We start from the raw sequence: 20,968 nt of genomic DNA on the forward strand, positions 1-20,968 counted from the left end.
TAAATAATTTACGGCCCAACGAAATAAGAAACAAATCACGGCCGGCCGATTATGCCGATTTAAAGGGCCTCACATCAATTCGTCTGTAGAATCCCGAATTATTCCAAGAATAATCTCCATACCATCTGGCCACGGACCGATTTGCATCCGTCAGGTTGGTATCCCTTCTTATTCTTCTTCTTCTTCGTCTTAGTTGAAATTCCACGAGCTCGCGCTTCCTTCCGTCACGAGATCAAGATAGCTTATTTCGTTTTTTATGCCGAAAAAAAGTATGCCAATGTAATTCCTTCACTTTTAGTTCATATAAAAGACTTGAATATAAGAAAAATATTGATAATTCATTAAATGTCAAATCTAGTTATCGAAACATCGACTTTTATTTTCTTTCTATGTTTACGGGAGTCACAGACTTCTCCACACAGTTAGAAATTGCGGTTTTTTCTTATTTTTAGTTTTTCCTCGATAACTCTTGAAGTTTTCATTTTAGGTATAGAGTTTGCTCGAGTAAACCCCCTTTTTTCAAACGTAGAATTGACTGATATAATAAAAAAAATAGGTTCTCATTCGAAAATCTTGAATTTTGATGAATTTGAGTTGTCCAAGTTCATGATCTTCGTATAAACACCTTGTAGATTTTTGGTCCAAACTGCAAACAGTCTTATGTTACTACGTATTGACAGGATCGAGAATGAAAAAGATATTTCCTAAAAAAAACCTTTTCAGCAGAAATATTTAAAAAAATGTCTCTATCTCAACCATTTTTTTCATAGGAATCTCATTAATTCATGAACCGTTGAGTTTTTACCCAAGGTAAAATTTCAGCGATATGCCATTTGCGGAAATTGTCATCAAATAAGGTAACTGATTATGCAATAATACTACTTTTGAAAATTAGTCTGTTTCCGGTATAAACGGAAGTTGTATAGGTCTGAAAATATTTTAGGGAGAAACATCATTGTCTTAAATAACAGTATTCAAATTCTCAGCAAAAAATTATTATTAGTTTTTAGTTTAATAAGCCATCACAGTGAATCACCCTGTATAACAAAAAAAGGAAGTAACCGAGGTCGACATATGAAAAAGTATGTTACAATTTAAGAAAATAATAGCTAAGAGTTCAACAGAAAATGTGCTACAAACTTCGTTAAAATTTGGTCTAGATTTTCAATAAGAAAAGGAACATCGTACCCCTATATCTACGCCTCTGGATAAGTTTAGCAGGAGACACTTATCCGAAACATTACATTATCAAGACTTCAATACCTAAAAAGTAAAACAATGAAAGTTAAAATATTTACTTGAGTTAGGGTAAAATCTGATTTTTTCCTCAAACTTCAACAGCCTGTATCTTGAGAACGAAGCTTGATAGGATATATGTTTATAGGAATTTTTTTCATGAAAAAAGTTGTTCTATCCGACGCCAAAGTTATTACACTAAAATCTCTACAACGGCTGTATTATAGAAATTCAAAATAAAAATTTTGGCTTTTCATTGAAATATCAACATTTAGGGTATAATAGACTCCAATATTAAAATAATATTGCTCCGAAAAATGATCTACTACCTGATTCTAAGACGATAAATTTTCCATCGGGCATTATCTACACGTTATGCCTTATTTATCGGCTTGAGCCGTAAAGAAAATATCTGGTATCGGTTGTCGGTACAATCTGTTGGCATTTTTACGATGCAATTAAAACGGTATCGGAATATTTGCCCTCCCCGGTGTGAAACATCAATTATCTCATATAAAAGACTGCGAATGTCGTGCGCAGAACGTCTAAGCAGGTATTATGCGAACATAGAATTCGTTATCGGTGGTTTCACGCACGCTACCTCTCAAATATACGACTGTTCTGTAATAACGAGCCGGCTCAATGCGAGATTCATGCCCGCTTATACTCGGTTATGATGAATTATATGCTTCGAGATCGGGATTGTATGGAAAAATCACCGTTCCCACTGCCAGTTTCATGATAATGACGCTCTCAGGTTAAAAATCAACTTTATCTTCTATGATACATTGGACTCTATGATTCTATATTCACAGAAGTGTTTCGAGTCAGTCGTCTATGGTCAAAAGTTACACAGAATTGGGAACGAACACAAAATACGACTGTGACATTGACGATTTTAGGTTAATAATCAATTTTATCTTCTATGACCTATATTTGACTGTATGAAGAACTGTGATCACAGAAGATTGAGTCACTCATCTATGTTAAGTAACACAGAATTCGCATGGACACAAAGTACGATTGTGAAACTGGCATCAAATGAGCTTTGATCTGAAGGCAGGACCATAGAAATTTTAATGTAAATCAATTGCGCTTAGTTGGGACGATCAATTGAATAATCAGGGCAGTAATAAGATTAATTTGGAGAAATATACGAATTGAGACCTGAGGAACCTTGAAAACGCAAACGTTCTCCCCTGTTGTCCGTTGAATATGGCATGAATTATTCCAATTTTCGCTATGCCAGACTGAAACCGTAGACTTTGATTATGCGCATATTCACCGCGTGTTTCGGAGATGGGTGCAATCGTTATTTATCCCATTTCGGCTCATTATTCAAATTAAAAACCTCTGAATTGTTCGAGAAAAAAAAAGGATTCTATCCCGCCTGGAATTTTTCAATTCGGGATCATTTTTGTATGAAATACAACTAGAGATTAAATTTTATCTGCTAGAATTTAATCTGGAACATTATTCGACATGAGTATTTCAGTATTTCACGAAAAAATTAATCGAAAAGTGATATTATACTACTTTTATTTTAACTTATTTTTATTGTTTCCACGCCAAGATGTTTGAGAAACTCTTGTGTTCACTGATTAGAATTTTTTTAACATAATTCTGGCGACTCAGGCTTGACATGGGACCCTTTTCTTCCTCAAGGTGACGCTATACAAAGAATTCACCAATCTACGGCATCATTTTGAAATTTTAATTTTAATCTGTGGTTAAGTAAAAGTGCACACCAGTGTTTTCGACATCTTATTCTATGATATCCCATAACCTGTAGTTTCAGGTCATAGATCTGAAATGACCCTAGGCACTGGCAGGATCCACAGAGTTCAATCCAACTTCATAACCTAGTTCCAAACTCAAGTCAACTCTATGAACTGTCAGGATCCACAGAATTCAATTCAGCGCCATAAAATAGTTCTAAGATGTCAAAACTGATGAAAATCTATGAACTGTCTAATTCCACAGATTTCAATCCAACCCCATAACCTAGTTCCGAGTTGTCAGACCTGAAGAAACTCTATGAACCGTCCAAATCCACAGAATCCGACCAATCCCATAAGTTATAGTTTCAGGTTCACAGAGCTGAAAAACCAACTCGATGAAATTTTCCCGGATCAATTTTCTTGTTCGTCGAGGCCCGATTCGGAGAGCTTTCCCCTCCCCGCTGAGGAAATTGACCTGGATTCCGAGCTCTGGGGGTTATGACCCGAGGTTTTGGTGGAAAACAAGGCGATTAACCGAGCACAGAGTCACGAACATTTTCCTGTTGTGTGTCGCAACAATCCAGATCGAGTTATCCATCGGGAATGATCCCGATCGTCATCGTAAACGATACTATATTTAGGAAATGCGGAATAGGCGAATTTTATTACGTCGATCAACTACTCCGCAGTTGTTTGTAGGATCTACGCCCGATTACCGAATGTTTTCCAAACTCAAGGTTAGGTTAATGTCCCCGTTTCGTATTTTTATATTGATTTACGCTAGGCCGGCATTTAAACAAAGAAAAAAACCATAATATCAACGCCGGGCGACCTTCGGAGTATAGGAGATTCGAATTTACACGGAAGACAATGAAAATTGACGTTCGGGAATATTCGAACGTCGTCATTTTCGCATTTTTCAATTGTTCTTCTATGGTTTGCTAACAACTATCTGTGGTTCTGATGAATGTCTGTGGCGGGGTCATAGAGTTGGTGAGGAAGGGTAGTACGTGTTCTGTGGTTGAAAATCAATTCTTTGCTTTAAAAAAATCCAATTCTTCTTCAAGTTTAATAACTTGAAAAAGTCATCACGTTGTTTTCCCAATTTCTCGCAAGATGTAAAGATAAATCATTCCAAAATACTGCGACTTGACAATTAAGTCACTATATTCCAAAATAAATGCAATTGCAAAATCGGATCAGATTTATTTGGCTCATTGCATTTGTATTCGTTCCTTTTAAGCATCGGAAAAATTCCACTATCTGTCTATAGAACTATAGACAACTCCAGAAACCACAGAAATTATCATCAACATGGCCGACTATTTAAATAAATAAATAAATAATTTATTGAATCTCTTAGGACATAAGAAATTATGTATAAGATAAGTCAATTAAAAACAATATAATTTGACATATACTGGCACTAATAAAAAAAATATGTTTATTTGACAGTAAACGTGAAAATAGATATTTTCAAAGATTTTATGGTTTCAGTCCTTACTTGATATAAATTCATATTAATTTGATAAATATGAACACAGATTTGGAATTTGAGGAAATTAAAGGGTTCATTTTTATGCAAAAAATGCACCGACAATCACAGAGCTTGTCAGAAGAGAGCATAGAAAACTGCATGATTTTATAATCCCTTCTATGCCTCGACCATCGAATCCCGAATTCACGTCGATGGTTCTCACGTCGAATACCACAGAAGGTCATTCTATCGGCATAAAAAGATGATCAAATATTGATCTGGATGGGTGAAAAAAGTCAGGTGATAAGTAGCCGAGAGAGCGTGGAAAAAGAATAAAAGATCGTCATTTATTGTTCGATAGAAATAACAATAACCGAGAGATGGTAGAGGGGAGGGGAGAGTGAGAGATACGCGTGAATGTGTTTTAATACAAGAGGCGACTCGAAAAACCTGTTCATTCATTCAAGAATCGAGATCGGGACCAAATACGAAATATCCAAGCGCAATTAAAATATCTTTGGGACGGTTTGTATCGCGAAACGTTAGAAGGTAGTCAGGGAGACTGTACGTGAACTGGGCGAAACTATTTTTTTTTTTCAAATGCGTATGGCGATATGACTGTAACAATGAATTACTGAAAATCATTTCAAAATATCTTTCGTCTTTTTAGGTGGAAAATTATAACCTTTTTTCTTTTTGACATTGAACAACGTCGTCTGACGTTTTAAACCGAAGAGTAATAAACATAGAAAGAGGGAATATACGCAATTTTTATATGTCCCCAACATGGTTAGATAACGTTGTCGGATTTTATTATATTTTCAAATCCACAATTTTACTATATCGTTATGAATTTATATTATATTGAATGAAATATATTTATTTGAGTGATTCCCGATTAAAAATGCAAATTTGAATATTTGGAATCTGTTATTTTTCCTAATTGTCGAATTTATAGTATTAGGCAAAATATTTATTATTTTCTGTATCTACCTGCTGAAACTCAAGGTTTAGCAATTATTGCTATCCTAGTGTCACGTTCATTTGGCGCGCTTTAAGTTTGTTTTCAGAATTTCTGATATATTTGGGTTTTCATCTCAATATATTTTGAGTTGATATCAAACGTTGTTTGACTATGGGACAGAAGAAGTGCGTTCTTTGTGGATAAACTCGCGAATTCAGTGAAATATCGTAACACTGATATGTTTTTATTTCCGCGCGCTTCATGCCAAATTTTATAGTTCATGTTGGGAACAAAATTTGCTTACTGAAAATGACATATGCTACCTCTATGTTTAATACTCTGAGGGCGAAACAATTTTTTTAAATACTTATGGCATATGGCTGTTACAATGAATTACTGAAGATCATATCAAAATATCTTTCGTCTTCTTAAATGGAAAATTATAACATTTTCCTATTTGCATCGGACCTCATGGGGCGTTTCAAACCGATATATGTATGTATTTATGTTTGTGGAAAATGAAAAACCTGAAAAATGTATGTTGAATTTTCATTGGATAAATCGCAAATATTTTCACGCTATGTCAGTTTGAAAGTGGAAAATTGAGACCTTCACGGAAAAATTAATATTTTCCAAACCGTTCGGAACAGGTGATCCAAAATTACAATATTGTATTCGTAAAAGATCAATCTATGATGAAAAAATCGACATCTACCCAGGATAATTTTTTTGGCAGATACAGCAGTTGAAAGTTGAAAAAAATTCCAAAATTTTCCACAAAGAGTTTATTGTTTCTCAAACTACGGACTCTATGAAAAAACTATTTGTATATTCGTAATCTATGAACTCGAGTCAATAATATAGCGAACTTTGATCGAGCTCCTATCATAAGGACCTAATTCAATTTTGATCTCAAATTCTTAATTTTTCTCGAAAACAGTATTCTTAGCGGCATTCAATGTACCATTTTTGTGGATAAACGTCGGGAAACCAAGGAACTAGCTCTGAATAGGCACTATTCTCAATGACACTATAATTCCGAAAAAACTACGCCACTGAGGTATTGAAGGAACAAAAAAATGAAAATATTGGAAATCCCCTGAGTACAATTTCCAAAATTCAAACTCTTAAAAAAAAAATTCTTTTTTTTGCTAGAACCATCACATCCTAAAGTTATGACCTGATCTTTGGAATAGAATATATTGAATAACAATTTCTTGCTAAATTTTATCATAGCCGAGGGTACAATTGTTGCTTTCCTCATTTTTATCAGTACCATTTTTGCTCGTCAAATTCCTAGCGTAAATTATTGTACTTCAACGCATGAAAAAAAAAACACATTTTAGCGAACGTGTTCGCACCACGTATAGACATTGTACCAACAGCACGGAATAAAACATAGGTAAAATGAACCGGCTAGAAATTCCACAGTCGATTCCAGTTACACAATGGTGTATTAAGTGGTTTCTAGTAAGCAAACATTGAGGGCCCTGTGTTATGGTGCATGTTGAGCTCATACATGCAGGATCTGCGGAATCGTTGAACTATACGAGGTCAAGGCTGCTAAAAATGCATTCTGATGGAATACCTTTCTGTATCGAGAATACATCCGACGATTGCGCTGCGTCCTTTTCTCTCATTCCGACTCTTATCATCTCGACAATATTGTAATTTGACGAACCTAATGGAATTTGCTCATTTTGCGGAAAAACTCTATGAATCTGCCATAAATTCTATGATCTTTTCACACGTTAACGGAAATATCTATGAGCTTCACACAGATTTCAACTCTGTGATTCTTCTATGAAATTGACTGGCTGATTCATTAAAAAACTCTATGAATCTGCCGTATATTCTGAGCTTCTCACACGTTAACGGAAATATCTATGAAATTCACACAGTTTTCAACTCTATGAACTCGATTGAATTCATTGGATGCTTCTGAAAATTCTATTAAATTGACGGATTGATTCATCTAAAACTCTATGAATCTGCCGTACATCTATGATCTAGTCATACGATAACCGAAATATCTGTGAGCTTCCCGAGTTTTCAACCATAGAGTAATAAACATAGGGGGAGTATACGCAATTTTTACGTGTCCCAACATGGTTAAACCACGTTGTCGGATTGTGATATATTTTTCGGTATTACTATGAATGTATTTTACTCGGTATTTTATATTGAAATGAACTTATTTGAGTGATTCCCGATCAAATATGAAAACTTCAATAGTTTGAATCAATCTAAAACTATATGAACTGTTTTCAACTCTATATGAACTCAATACAATGGAATTCTTCTGATAATTCTATGATCCCATTTAAAATCGTCAGAGTTGAATATAGAACATAATATCAAGATTCTTCGAAATCTCTATGACAACAGTTTTTAAACCCATTGAAGAGATCAATGTACACAGAATTGGTACGATTCACAACTCTATGATCAAAATTGAAATAAGAATCGATATAGGTATATTCTGTTGTTCAACGGATCGAAAAAATTTAATTATTTTTTTGGATAGGACACAATATAATACCCAGAAACCAGAATTCCAGTGATATCTCACAGGTAGATTCTGAGTTATGGAAATTTAATTGATCGGATGGGATTTTCTCAATTATTGAGAAAATAAAATTTCATATGGATATAACAGAACATTGTGTATGACTCCGGAATCAGCGAACATATTTGCCAGATTAACAAACTTAACGAACCTTGAACCAACCCTGAAGATGTTAAGTCTCTAGAAAATTACGTTGTAAGTTATAGTGTACACGGCAGACGGACAAAATGAATTTTGGGCTCGAATTTTTCATCAATGAGTCAAAACCAATCATCTAATATCATTCTCGACTCAAAATTTGACAATTACAAACATTTGGACTAAATAATAGCTGTTAATTATTTTTTTATTATTGATATGTAGCTACATATTCTATGGTCTAGTCTAAAATTTCCAAAACCCCAGAGCCCACTCTGGAGGAACATAGAAGATAAATCAAAAGTTCTCCCAAAACTCTATGGACTTTTCGATTCTATGAAAGGATCCATGTTCACAGAAAGAGTCCTAATGATCTCTCTATGGTCAATATTAACATAGAATTTAGAATTGTTGAAAATTTGTGATCTTGACAAAATTGAAAATTTCTCAGGTCAATGGTAGATTCCATCATTACTTAGAACCGGTCACAACATAGGCAAGGTGAACCGTAAAGTTCGAAATTCGCAAGGTGATAAATTAATAAAAAATTCGGAAGTTTGGACAGAAACGGCAACGTCGGTCGGGGGGCCAGGAATTCCGTGGTCTTCCGGAAAGATTGAAAGTAAGCACGAAATGATATCGAAGATTGAATCAGCTGGGCGTGGAAGGCTGGTACGTTCAATGGTTCTTCACTTGACCCCCTCATCCTCTTGTTACGGCATTAATTTGGAAGTTTATTCAGTGAGGCCGCAATCGCAAATAAAATAGAAAATTCACACAAGATAATAGTATTTTTCGAATCAAAGTTTTCTCCTTCTCAAATATCTTAATAATCCCACCAAATGAATACAAAAATATTTCCCAAATAGAATCAAATCTATAAATTATAAACGACAGAATCCAACGGTGTAGAGTCAAAAAAAACAACAATCACAACATATGTGTTGCTTTTTGATCCTCAAAACTTCCCAGCCTTCTTTTCTGAATTGACAATCAAAGCCAAAAAATTTATGAAAATAAGTCAACCAGAAAAACCCATTTTGACACCACAGAAAAAATCACATCGTAAATAACAAACAAAAAATGTTTCAACAACCTGCGATTACCCCTAAATTAAAACCGTGAGCCTACCTGGTCTCGACCCTGCATTATATTGTTACAAAAACAAACTAGATTCTCCCCAAAAACACCCCCTCGAACCCTAAAACACCCTCCTAAACCAGATAGAAAAGAATGCACCCACATACACATCTCGGTTTGACAGATCAACTGCGTCATGTTTTCAGATTGACAGCAAATACGAGAATGTTTTCGCGGAAGAAAACTATCGGAAACGAAAGTACACATCATAGCGAATCCCAACAATTCATCTACCGTTGCTCGAACGTAGGAAAACACGTAATTATTGGTAATTTAGGATTGTAAACTAAACAACCGCCATATTGGCATTCAGAAAGCAGTCAAGGGAATGATGTGTTGTTTCTCATAATTTACTGGATTTCAATCTTACTTTTGGCCGGACAGACGGACAATATTACTGCACACACAAAGAAGACTCGAAGAAATAGCATAGCCATAAAGGAGAAGTCATTTGGACACTGTTTAACACGGAAAACACTCTTGTCCTACCGCAATGTTCACACGCGGACTAGCTGGTGGAACTGACTGAAGGCTATCGCGACGCTTTTTGTTAGGCGGCTGACTTCGCTCGCTCGCTCGCTCGGTTCCTGTTTGCTTTGCCTGCTTCACTCGACCATTTGGAATTTAGCATGAAAATAAGGTAACGACATGCGCAAATAAGATATATAGTTACTTTAACGAGTTTAATTGGATTATGAGATTACCTGCTTCCTGAAATATGGAATTGCGAATTTTCTGTGGCCGCCGCGCCGCGAAACACCTGAATTCTATGCAACCTGTCAAACAGGTAGAAATCGCATTGCAACACATGTTATTCCAAAAATTTGAAAATAATTCGATACAGGCCACCTGAACAAATATCGCAGTGTATTCAGACTCATTCAAATCGAATTACGCATTATCTTAACTCTTATATTAAATTACGTATGAGGAAGGTCAGTATCTAAATGAAATTCACTCTACCTATTTTGAATTAATTATTGAAATTATTAAGTTGGCTTGAAAGTTAAAGATTTGAAAACATTCTCCTTTGAAAACCGTAACATTTGAGAGAGTGAATAAGAATGAAATGCAATCAGAAAATTAAATCTCGAAGTAGAAAATAAATTGCTATTTCCCACCAACAAACAATTTAGATAAAAACTGTTTATTTCTGTAATCTTTACGTGCCATCATCTGAAATCGTATTTGTTGCTTGCTAAGGTTCAGGCTAGACACCGTACATCCTGAAGACACGTCTTGAATTAACAATTAGCCTCTTTACTATGTACTATGTAAAGCATCAATTCTTAAATGGATACTTCCTCTTGACTATCGGTTAGATGGTCGATGTCTAGGCTAGATGAGCTTGGAGTGAGTGCCCTTCAATAGAAGGCACGAAAAACAGACAAGGCGGCTCTGAAGAAAGTAAAAATCCGGCAAGTTGACTGGAATAAGAATGGTCGGTTCTCAGAATCGAACTAATTCAATAGAATTACCTATCAATAACAGGATGTACCTGTCGAATTTATGTATTTGCTTTCAAAGTATCGTAATAAATATTTGGATGCTCCTAAGAATTTCAAATGAGAGTCAAAAATCCAATGAATGAATGATTTGTCAACCTACCTCACCTCATAATTATTATCTTATCAGAAATATTTCCTCATATGCGAATAAAATTGCTTGAATTATCTACAGTCTTTTTGCCTTCCATTTTAGATTATATTGAATTGAATTAAGCGAAATATCATGTTATAAAATTAAAATTGAATTTTAAATGTTCTATGATTGTTAGTTCCTTATGATGTAACATCTAACCTCGAATTTTGACTTTTATTCAGAGTTCATCTGTTTGAAAGTCCTATATTTTGATAAGTAGAATAAAATAACAATAATATGGGTCTCATCAGGTAGGACGGATATTCCTTCAAGCCCTCAATTTATTAACAACCACTCTATAATTGAGAGTAAATATCGAAAGTAATAATAATTGACTATTTATTAATTTACCATGACAACAAAGTCTTCTGTATAGAACATTTCTCCTTTCATTCTGTATGTTCAGATAAAATGAATTATTCCTATCGAAATTTACTGAGTGCGATTCAAATTCAACTGGGAACTGAAAATACTAAAAGTGCTCTTGAATATTGCAGTTTTGCTGTCAAACTTGGTGTAGCAGGCACCGCTATTTATTATATGAAGAAAGAGGGACTATGGGATGATAGTGAAGTCTCCCTAAAAGCTTTGGATAGGTTGAAAGAGGTTTCTCAACCACATTTGGAACAAATCAAAGCACAGGTTCCCTTAGATGTGAGTCATACCTACATACAATTTGTCTCATTCGAAAAAGACATACTAACAGATATTGCAAAAATTTGGAATCTTTTAGTCATTCAAATTGTAGAAATCTTGAAAGATTTTTAATTCAATTTGTTTCATAGCTCATGAAATTCAATAAAAAAATTATAGGAAGAATGTCAATAATCAGCTTATATCATAATAAATTTTTAATTATAGTTACCAAAGCTACCAGAGACTGAACAAATGCATCAAATGGTTGGAGTGTACTGGAATAGAGGCATTCTAGCCACTTTCGACTTTTTACAGCATCTTCCTACACATGTTTCAAATTGGACAGACAAAGGAATGGATATGGCCCTAAAAAATGAGGAAGTTAAAAAGCTTATCGAAAATTTTAAATTGAGTGAAGCTCCCAAACAACAGTAAAAAAAATTTGATAGTATTGTACATAGATAATTGCAATAAATTTTGATTCAGTGATTCAACTGTTTTGATTTCAGGTCAAATTCTTGAAATTTCAATAATAAACTGTGAAAGTTTGAACAGAAAATGGTCATAAACGATTAAGTTTGACTTGGTAATGAAGAATCAATGTCAAAATCAGTTCTGTCCAGCTGATATGACGATATGTACATATTACTCCTTGAAACTTTCAGGATCCAAATATCTTGATTCAGTTCGTTGATAGGCCCTTTGATCTTTTCGGAGTTATACCAATATGAAATTTATCATCTCAATAATTGAAAAAGTACCAATACAGTTGAAATTTAGATATTAGTTGCAAAATGATAGAATGATTGTGTAAAATTTTATGAGGATTGTATCATTGGAAGATCTAAAAACTTTTTTGTGAAAATTTTAGTATATCAGAATCTACCTGTCGAATTTCCTGAAAATTAGTGTGTATATGAAGTTCCAGGATAAAGTGCGTTATTCAAAAATTCAGCTATGCAAGTTTTACACCCATAGAAATAATAATTTTTTTTTATCTGAACCACAGAATCATAGTGTTGAAAATATCACATTGATATAATTCTATACTTTTATAATATTTTGGAGGTTAGTTGAGTCATAGAATGTCACTAAAATATATTTTTTCAGATGAAAAATTTTAGAGCCAATTTCTATAAAATATTTGCGTGAATTCCAATTAAAAATGTCAGATGTATTAAAAATTTTATTCCTATGAGGACTTCTACTAGGATAGATCATTCAAAAAAGAAAGAAAAATACCAAATATTTTATTTGCTATCTCTACACAACAATCTTAACTTTTTCGTGTCCTTATGCATTATGTCCTTATCATGTAAAATAAACAATTACTGGTTTCAACAATTTGCACTATATGAAAAATTCTGGCGCTTGACAATTAAGAAAATTTTAAAAGAAAAAAAAATTACAATTTTTTATTATGAAAAAGTAGACTTATTGTGGATGAACAATGATGGAAACAAGGATCAGATTTGACTAAATGGAGAAGTTGGCTATAAAATCAGAGATTTGTCTTCCGGCGCCAAATAACTCTGTTTTCTGTACAGGATTGTTTCATTATTTTCTTCTTCCACTTGTCGCCAAATGGACCCTTTAATGCAATCCAAACACTCATGCAGAAGCATCAACATCGCCTTGCTGTTCAGTCGTTTCGGTTTTCTTCTTCTTTTTCTTGGCAGACTTGGGATTTGCGGAACTATTCAGGATCGTTTTGAGTTCAGGGGATGTTATCGAATTTTCAGATTGGAACAGTTCTGTCTCAAACGGCAGACCGGTTATCTTATGGGGCCCATTGGGCATAAGCAACACAGTGAACTTGAACTGGGCCACAAATTCTCCTGAAAATAAAAACATAAAAATAAAACAAACATCTAAGCCGTTTAAGATATAAATGCGCAAATTGGTTAAATCAGCACAATGGTTTCCGTGTTTTAATAAGTTTAAATTTGTATTACCAACATGGAATTTGTAAAAAGCTGATTCCACAAGGTTGAAAATATTCGTTTTGAAAATATATATCTCAGAAATTGTTTCCTGAAATGTTATGATCACAAAGAGGGCATCAAAAAAATGGGCGATATAAATATACAGCTTCATATCTTTTATTAATAAAAGGAAAATAGGATTTGAAAACAACTGCACCACGGCTAAAAATCCTGGAATTTTTCAATTCTGTTAATAACACTATTAATGACCCATCATGCAAAAGCTCCTGACCCGTTATTTTCTGGGAAGAAATTCAATCTCACCTGACTTTTCATACAAGACTTGGAAAGGCTCGATCAGCTTGTTCTTCACGCATTCAACAACACCCATCTTGGCTTTGGTCTCGTCTTGGAAAGACCTCAGATTGAAAGGCATGTTGCCATGCTTCTGTCTCACTTCACTGAAGAACGTCCTCGAAGCCTTCAGTTTGAGCTGATATTGTTCTTCCGTCTTCTTGTAGATAGAAACTCTAGTTTCCGTTTCTTTACCTACACCCTCACCTGTACTGATTAGTACGTCCATGGCATACACCTGAAAAACGACAAAACTGTCAATTACGTTTTCTCTTGTTTCTCTTCTTTTAATTGATTCTTGATTAATTGATCTGATTTGTTTTCAGTGTGAAATTTTCTGTCCTACCTCATATTTGTCAAATTCAAATTTTTCGTGTTCCTTTTTCTGTGCGTCATTGGGATTTTGAATCACTGTCTTTTCACCATCGATCTTGAACTGTTTCAGCTGGTGGCTCAACATGCCTTCTACCGGTTTGCACTTGTAGGACTCTGCCACCTTTTGCACTGCATCGGTGACAGCGTAAGTTTCATTTCCAGCTTTCATCAGCCTAAGCGCTGCTTGTGATGCGTAATGGGCAGCCAATACGACATCAGCACGTCTTCCAGTCACTTTATTTTCACTGGAGGCGCCTATTACAATGGTATGTGCAACGACAGCGATAAATCCATCTATATGGGCTCCCAAATCACTATATGAATGAAATTATTACAGAATATTCGAGAGAAGACAGAAAGAAGTGTAATAATTGTGAAATATTGACTTACACCTTAGTGACATCTTCATCTTTGAGAGTATAGTCGGGTTCTGTAGGGACTGGGGAATAATGGCAGATACAATTGTTTACGGATATGCAAGTGGGAAAAGCAATGCCCTTTTTGAGTTCCTTCTCCTTCTTGAACACTTTGCTGGTTTCGTCTGTTAAAAGCTGGTCACCATATTGACATATTTCTCTAACAGAAGCTCCAGAGACACACTTGTCTATTACTTGCTTCAAAACCCCTATGAAGGATATTATGTATTAGAAATTTCTTGACAATTTCAAATTATCATGCACTGCTCATAGATTAATTCATTGAACTTGTTTCAATATGAATAAATACAGGTTCCAAAATCCTAATGATATTTATAGAAATGGATAACAAGGATCTAATTTACTTCTACCAATTTCGAAGGGAGATCATTAAAAACTTGGTGATTTATAGATTAGTCTTTTGTTTACAACTATTTCAAGAGGTGCAGTGCACATGTTTCACATGAATACTGTCCATATGGGGTAAGCGTTTCCAATAGTATTTTGAAGATTGACTGTGGAATTTTTGCAAGCGTATTACTGTTTGAACTCACTGTTAACAATTTCTCCTGCCATTTTATACTTGGTAACAACCAAGTCCTCGGCAATAGTTTTTTCGACCACATCTTTGTCGTCCGCCATCGTCAAAAAAATACAAGTTATGCTTCTCCAGCACAGAACAAGACGCAAATTCGGAATTAAGTCAATTGTCAAAACTATAGAACTGGATAAGAACGCGGGAATTCATTTGATCTACCGATATATAAAACTTTTGCAACTTTCATCATTAATTGTAAAAAAAGTCAGATGATTTCACTTCGAAGGTAATGTAAATGTTTTGCTTTATTTTATCATTGTAAATATAAAAATATTTCGTACAATAAGTTCTTTATAAAAATTATTTCATCTTAAAAATATTGTTTTGTTTGAAATCTTCTAGATTTCACGTATTGATCCTCTGAGGAATTAGGAAGTCCATTTTTGCGCGCTTGTCCCAATAGTGGCATCTGGATCTGTCTGTAATTTCCGAATTTTGAGCAAAAAGTAGTTTTAAATTAATGAGTCGACTCACTGATGAAGAACTCGAGGTCAAAATCGAATCTATCCGTTCATGTATCGTGTAGGTACACGACGATAACTCGAACCAAATGTACTACACTTGAAATTTTCATAGTATGTTCAAGGCCCGAATATTTTGGTTGTGTTCGTTATAATTGGATAAGTCTGTTTGATGATTTCGGAGTTATAACCATGTCGCATATGAAATTTTTTTGAGTCATAAATTGAAAAATACCCATTTGATCAAATTGAAACAATAGAATTAATGAAACCATCATGCAATATTATTTCAATGATTGAAACAAATGTAGTCTTCTACATCTACACTTCTAGAATTACAGAGGTGAATGCTCTTAGCATAAAAACAAAATATTTTCTTATTAAGAAGGTGCATATGAATTCACTTCTTAGTTATAAATATAAATAAATATATGTGATATTTATTATTTCATTTATTATTAATTACGAGAATTCTTCCAAGAAGAAATATACGTTTATTCTATGGTTTCCGACTTTGATGTGATCTGTTGTCATCACTGCTTCTAATAATTGATATTTTCGTTTTTATGGATAGAATTCTACCGATAAAATAGTACTTACATTTTCTTGAACTCGTTAGTTTTATATCGAAAAACAGTTATTTCAATTTTCATCATATCTTCCAACGACATGACGATCGGTAAAGAAGTAAAACCTTCCAATGCTAAGTAAGTAAATTGTATAACCGTATTTTGAAATTTTCTAAATTATAAAAATTTCAGAAATAAAAATGGATATCCTCCTCAAGGTGTTCGTTGCCAAAAATGTCTGGAATATGGACATTGGACGTATGAATGTAAGGGTAAAAGGAAATATCTTCATAGAGAATCTAGAACTCAACAACTGAAGAAAAAGATCAAGATAATGGAAAACAGTGAAAATGGTGGGACAAATCAAGTTGAACACTCAGACAGCAGCAGTGATTCAGATAGTGAATCAGACTCAAACAGGAGCAGTTCAAGTGAGGATTCTGAAACTAGTGATACTGATGATAGTTCATGTAGTAGTTCTTCTGATGACGATGATGCCTTTGAGAAAGAGTGAATATGCTGGATAAGTTTATTATGCGATATTCTCCATGAATGTCAACTGTATAGTTAATCAATGGTTTTACAAAACAATTTATGAGTTATTCTAAGAATAATGTCATTTATAATTGAAGATTTGGATTGGAATATTTTGATTCCACGAAATTATATAAATAAGTAATTTTAATTTCATAATGATTATCTTATATTTATTGAAATACTGGTTAATGAACAAGGAGTTATTAATCTTTGTATTTTATTATACAAGTAATAAATAGTGTTGCTGTTTATCCTCTTTATTATGTTTATGTTTTAGCATACTTGACAATTCTCACCCAAATTGATGTGGAATTTGGTAAACATAGTTCTTTCAGGTATATTCTGAAAAATCTATTAGGTATGAAAGTGGAATGATATTTTTAGTTCTGCTTGTTATATACTTAGAAATTTTTATTTTATTGAATAAATACTATAATTCAAAATATATTTTTTTTTATGATGTCATATCTAAACACAATTGTATATCGTATATAACAAGTTTCTTTAACAAGAATATATATATGTCTATAAAAAGTATTTTTTCTTAACGGCATCATTTGGATCAGACTATATAATGAAACTAATTCAAGTTATTGCTGAATTATTCAATGAAATAGGGATATTAAGTAAAATGCATGTTTTCATCATATTTATTGGCAGAAATTATATTTACTTCAATCAGTATTAACGAAATTCCATCAATTCCTCTATCTTTCATTCAACAGCTGACTTCAAGTCAACTTTTAAACGCATTATTGGAAATAACTGTTTTTGAAGCTCTGAAACAAAAAAATATTTTACAGATTTTTCTTGTCAAGCAAGATCAAATATATTCAATGAAATGTGTCATTTCCAACATCCTACCCATTGATTTAAAACCTTCAATATGAATTTTAAGTTACTCACTTGAGACAATCACTATGTACTTTGTACTCCATTGTGGCACTTGCAGGCATATTTAACAATCGTTTTAAAGCGTCCCTTATTCTATTTGTTGTTACCATATCTGATGCTGTCCGATTCCAAATGTTCAGAAGACATTCTTGATACCTAGTGGATACAACCACCCCACAAATTTCATTACCAGCCTATTGAAATATTTAATTAAAAAAAAACAATTAAATATATTGAGAGCATTTACCATAAATTGTTCCCCCAACATGGCAAGGCAAAGGTTCTCCCAAGCTCTACTCCCATAGTCCTTCCTTAAGCGTATAACCTAAAAACGATCCACTTTAAAGAGCATGCCTTAACAAATACTCTCTATAATGTCTCACCCATTTACCCCCTTTTCTATTAGCAGGGTCTTCCCACATAGGCATAATACCTTTTTTAAAGAGATGTACATCCCTATGCGGGGCTATATCTTGTAATCTGACGATATGAGAATAGAGAGCCCACCATTGCTCAACGGTACCTACTTGCCCTACCAACCTCAAGGATTGACTGTAACCTTCTGTGCCTTGTTGTAATCTACTAGGCCTTCTAGAAAACCATAAACAATATGGATGTTGTAACCTATGTTCACCTGGTGGGTATTCCACCGGACCCAGATCTGTAATGTTGGGCCCCAATTCATCATCTCCACTATCGTTATCTGAATTTTCTGCTGGGTGGTGTTTGAGTCTAAAAACGAAAAGACAACATGCTGTAATAGATATTTATATTAGGAACAACATGGTAACATACGCTTCAAATTTGTTAGACATTTTATTAAGGTAAGTATTGTATTTATAAATTTATAAAATCAATATATCACAGCCGATCTCTCTTAGTAATACTTAATAAATAACTTTGTTTAACAATTATTATTTAAGTCGTCTCCAGTAGTCAAATGAGCTCAAATTTTTTTGTTTGGTTCGATGACATTCAGTTGACACTCGAATTGATAACCAGAAAATTTTACACTGAATAATGATTTCCTTCGAAGAAACATCATTTTATTTCAATTTAATTGCATTAAAAATTGATACATACCAATTTAAATTTGAAATCAGAATTGAATTACAAGCTTGATAACTTGTGAGTTAACTCTGATAATATAATATTTCTGTGGGTAACCACAGATAAGATCTATATCCTGTGGATTAACCTATATATCCCAAATTTATAAATATATTTTTGTTTACAATATTACACGCCCTTTTCCAAAAATAAATTTTTCAATACCTTTCAATCATGAACGAAGAGTACTTTAATTGTCCGGAATTTAAGCCAAAAATGCACAAAAAATTACTTAAATATATTTTGAGAGAAATTCCTAGAAATGATGGATCATCAGATGCTAACAGGTAGTTTCTATTATGTTCTGTGTCATTGTTACTAATCTCTTATTTATTTAAAGGGTTGTTATCGCTCATTTTGCCGTATTAGGATTAGGAATATTAGGAGAACTGGATAGTATAACTGAATATGAGAAGGAAAAATTAATTAAATGGATTTATTCATTACAAGTAGTTGATGACGAGGGCAAGTAAATATTTTAGAAACCTGATTAAAAAGAAATGACATATTTTCATATTTACAGAATTGGTTAGTGGTTTTCAAGGTAGTTCAATCATGAACACTAAAGATAATAAAAACAAGAATTCCCCATACAAATGGGGACACATTACAAATACATATTCTGCCCTAGCTATTTTATTATTGTTAGGAGACGATCTCTCTAAAGTAAATAAGAAATCAATCCTCTTGAGTAGGTGACAATTGATATTGAAAAATTTGAACTTTCAAACGAAGTTGCATTGTTTTAGGTTTACGAGCTCTACAGAATGATGATGGCTCGTTTACTGCTACTCGTCTTGGGGGTACTGAAAGTGATATGAGATTTGTGTTTTGTGCAGCCTCTATCAGCTACATTCTGAATGATTGGTCTGGCTTAGATATGAAACAAATGATTGAATATGTACATAATTGTATTGTATGTTTTTTTCAATGTTGGAGTGCATGTACTAATCAATTCAAATTTTGCAGTCTTATGAACAAGCTTTCGGCCAAGTACCTGGCTCAGAGAGTCATTCAGGATCAACTTTCTGCGCTCTAGCCTCTCTATACCTCAGTGAAAATATGGATAAACTTTCAGAGTGTCAGAAAGAAGGACTCGTAAGATGGCTTGTAAACAAGGTCGATTTTGGTTTTAGCGGCCGAACAAATAAACCAGTTGATACTTGTTATTCCTTTTGGACGGGGGGTTCTCTTCAACTCCTTGGGGCCTACAAGTTAATAGCTCCATACGAAAGACAGAGACACAAGTTGATGTTTGCACAACACAGAAATGGCGGTCTTTCCAAGTACGAGGACTTTCCTCCTGATCCGTTGCACACTTCTCTGGGACTTGCTGGGCTGAGCATGATGGGGATTGATCATTTAGAAGAGGTCCATGTTCCTTTGGTGATCACCAACAAGGCCCATGAACACTTGAAGTTCTTGCATAACCAATGGAGCCAATTTTAACGATATCGTCTTAGGAAATGAGCAAGTAAAAAGACAGTCAATATCAAAACGAGCAATTTAGGTGAGGTTGAATCTATCTGAAAAGTTATGTGGAGACATCATAAATATTTTATTCAATGACATCAGAAGCCTACTGTTAATTTATAGTGAATTATTTGATTCTTGCGGTCTTGGTTTGATGAAAACTATTTCAGAATTTCAACAATTTCTTAATTTTTTATTTATATTTGCATTTTAAATATTACATGTGAAAGATTAGATGCCATTTAAGATTTAAAAAAGAATTGCCATTATTAAACATCATTTTTAACTTAAGATAATAGGAATACAACTTATTTTAATTTGAAAAGTTAAAAAAGAAATCTAACCGGGAGGTTAATTTAGTCAATTTTATAGACCAATAATTATTATCAGATTCGAGTATTAATAATGACAATTTTCATTTATTGCAAAACCTCATAGAAAAAAAAAACTGAAACAAGGAATCACATAACTGGTGTTTTTGTTTTCACAAAAAATCTTGATTTTATCTAATGTGAATTTGAAAAATTTATGATATCAATGAAAAGAAAAATATTTAGGAATTCCGATGTATGTAATCTTTTCTGAAGACATATGAACAAGCACAAAGAAACCAGGAAGATAATTTATATTTATTTGGTAAATATGTAATATTCGTCAAGATATATATGTATGTAGATTTTTTATGAATTGAATAAAAATAATTTTTGCTTGAACACTTCTTTCATTAGAGATCA

The 20,968-nt window shown here is 33.5% G+C and overlaps 6 protein-coding genes across 11 annotated transcripts in view; 3 read left to right on the forward strand and 3 right to left on the reverse strand.

Moving 5' to 3' along the window:
- Positions 1 to 9,861, reverse strand: part of LOC123683028 (immunoglobulin superfamily DCC subclass member 4-like) — a 38,868-nt gene extending 29,007 nt beyond the window's left edge. For all 6 annotated transcript variants that reach the window (XM_045605097.1, XM_045627546.1, XM_045606441.1 and 3 more), the window contains exon 1: positions 9,616 to 9,861. In XM_045605097.1, the coding sequence (XP_045461053.1) occupies positions 9,616 to 9,682 (67 nt within the window). In that variant the 5' untranslated portion in view covers positions 9,683 to 9,861. The remainder of the gene's footprint in view (positions 1 to 9,615) is intronic.
- Positions 9,862 to 10,976: 1,115 nt separating this feature from the next.
- Positions 10,977 to 12,011, forward strand: LOC123672844 (MICOS complex subunit MIC13 homolog QIL1). Its single transcript, XM_045607531.1, has 3 exons — positions 10,977 to 11,137; positions 11,384 to 11,540; positions 11,748 to 12,011. The coding sequence occupies exons 1-3, from the start codon at positions 11,124 to 11,126 to the stop codon at positions 11,955 to 11,957; spliced, it is 381 nt and encodes a 126-aa protein (XP_045463487.1). The 5' UTR covers positions 10,977 to 11,123; the 3' UTR covers positions 11,958 to 12,011.
- Positions 12,012 to 12,756: 745 nt separating this feature from the next.
- On the reverse strand, positions 12,757 to 15,308 carry LOC123688588 (proliferation-associated protein 2G4). Its single transcript, XM_045627174.1, has 5 exons — positions 15,147 to 15,308; positions 14,567 to 14,801; positions 14,148 to 14,490; positions 13,772 to 14,039; positions 12,757 to 13,360 (listed from the first exon to the last, which is right to left on the reverse strand). The coding sequence occupies exons 1-5, from the start codon at positions 15,232 to 15,234 to the stop codon at positions 13,134 to 13,136; spliced, it is 1,161 nt and encodes a 386-aa protein (XP_045483130.1). The 5' UTR covers positions 15,235 to 15,308; the 3' UTR covers positions 12,757 to 13,133.
- Positions 15,309 to 16,166: 858 nt separating this feature from the next.
- Positions 16,167 to 17,008, forward strand: LOC123670996 (zinc finger CCHC domain-containing protein 10). The gene is made up of 2 exons (XM_045604619.1): positions 16,167 to 16,358; positions 16,413 to 17,008. Exons 1-2 carry the CDS (start codon positions 16,321 to 16,323, stop codon positions 16,732 to 16,734), a joined length of 360 nt encoding a protein of 119 aa, XP_045460575.1. The 5' UTR covers positions 16,167 to 16,320; the 3' UTR covers positions 16,735 to 17,008.
- A 383-nt stretch (positions 17,009 to 17,391) lies between these two features.
- Positions 17,392 to 18,632, reverse strand: LOC123670995 (eukaryotic translation initiation factor 4E type 2). Its single transcript, XM_045604617.1, has 5 exons — positions 18,447 to 18,632; positions 18,035 to 18,383; positions 17,899 to 17,976; positions 17,664 to 17,845; positions 17,392 to 17,536 (listed from the first exon to the last, which is right to left on the reverse strand). Exons 1-5 carry the CDS (start codon positions 18,464 to 18,466, stop codon positions 17,494 to 17,496), a joined length of 672 nt encoding a protein of 223 aa, XP_045460573.1. The 5' UTR covers positions 18,467 to 18,632; the 3' UTR covers positions 17,392 to 17,493.
- Positions 18,633 to 18,844: 212 nt separating this feature from the next.
- Positions 18,845 to 20,947, forward strand: LOC123670990 (geranylgeranyl transferase type-1 subunit beta). The gene is made up of 5 exons (XM_045604610.1): positions 18,845 to 19,048; positions 19,102 to 19,226; positions 19,285 to 19,452; positions 19,511 to 19,677; positions 19,731 to 20,947. Exons 1-5 carry the CDS (start codon positions 18,936 to 18,938, stop codon positions 20,208 to 20,210), a joined length of 1,053 nt encoding a protein of 350 aa, XP_045460566.1. The 5' UTR covers positions 18,845 to 18,935; the 3' UTR covers positions 20,211 to 20,947.
- Positions 20,948 to 20,968: the final 21 nt, after the last annotated feature.

Source organism: Harmonia axyridis, chromosome 1, assembly GCF_914767665.1.
Source record: "Harmonia axyridis chromosome 1, icHarAxyr1.1, whole genome shotgun sequence".
Classification (NCBI taxonomy): domain Eukaryota; kingdom Metazoa; phylum Arthropoda; class Insecta; order Coleoptera; family Coccinellidae; genus Harmonia; species Harmonia axyridis.

What these genes read in the sequence shown, in the direction of transcription:
- LOC123688588 (XM_045627174.1), bottom strand. Translation starts at nt 15,234, where the DNA reads ATGGCGGACGACAAAGATGTGGTCGAAAAAACTATTGCCGAGGACTTG. An exon ending in GGCAGGAGAAATTGTTAACA is followed by an intron (nt 14,802 to 15,146) that starts GTGAGTTCAAAC and finishes TATCCTTCATAG; the next exon opens with GGGTTTTGAAGCAAGTAATA. An exon ending in GATGAAGATGTCACTAAGGT is followed by an intron (nt 14,491 to 14,566) that starts GTAAGTCAATAT and finishes TCATTCATATAG; the next exon opens with TGATTTGGGAGCCCATATAG.
- LOC123670990 (XM_045604610.1), top strand. Translation starts at nt 18,936, where the DNA reads ATGAACGAAGAGTACTTTAATTGTCCGGAATTTAAGCCAAAAATGCAC. An exon ending in TAAGAAATCAATCCTCTTGA is followed by an intron (nt 19,453 to 19,510) that starts GTAGGTGACAAT and finishes GCATTGTTTTAG; the next exon opens with GTTTACGAGCTCTACAGAAT. An exon ending in AATATGTACATAATTGTATT is followed by an intron (nt 19,678 to 19,730) that starts GTATGTTTTTTT and finishes CAAATTTTGCAG; the next exon opens with TCTTATGAACAAGCTTTCGG.
- LOC123670996 (XM_045604619.1), top strand. Translation starts at nt 16,321, where the DNA reads ATGACGATCGGTAAAGAAGTAAAACCTTCCAATGCTAA. An exon ending in GTAAAACCTTCCAATGCTAA is followed by an intron (nt 16,359 to 16,412) that starts GTAAGTAAATTG and finishes TAAAAATTTCAG; the next exon opens with AAATAAAAATGGATATCCTC.
- LOC123672844 (XM_045607531.1), top strand. An exon ending in AAGCACAGGTTCCCTTAGAT is followed by an intron (nt 11,541 to 11,747) that starts GTGAGTCATACC and finishes TTTTAATTATAG; the next exon opens with TTACCAAAGCTACCAGAGAC.
- LOC123670995 (XM_045604617.1), bottom strand. Translation starts at nt 18,466, where the DNA reads ATGTCTAACAAATTTGAAGC. An exon ending in TGTTGGGGGAACAATTTATG is followed by an intron (nt 17,846 to 17,898) that starts GTAAATGCTCTC and finishes ATATTTCAATAG; the next exon opens with GCTGGTAATGAAATTTGTGG. An exon ending in GTACATAGTGATTGTCTCAA is followed by an intron (nt 17,537 to 17,663) that starts GTGAGTAACTTA and finishes TTTTTGTTTCAG; the next exon opens with AGCTTCAAAAACAGTTATTT.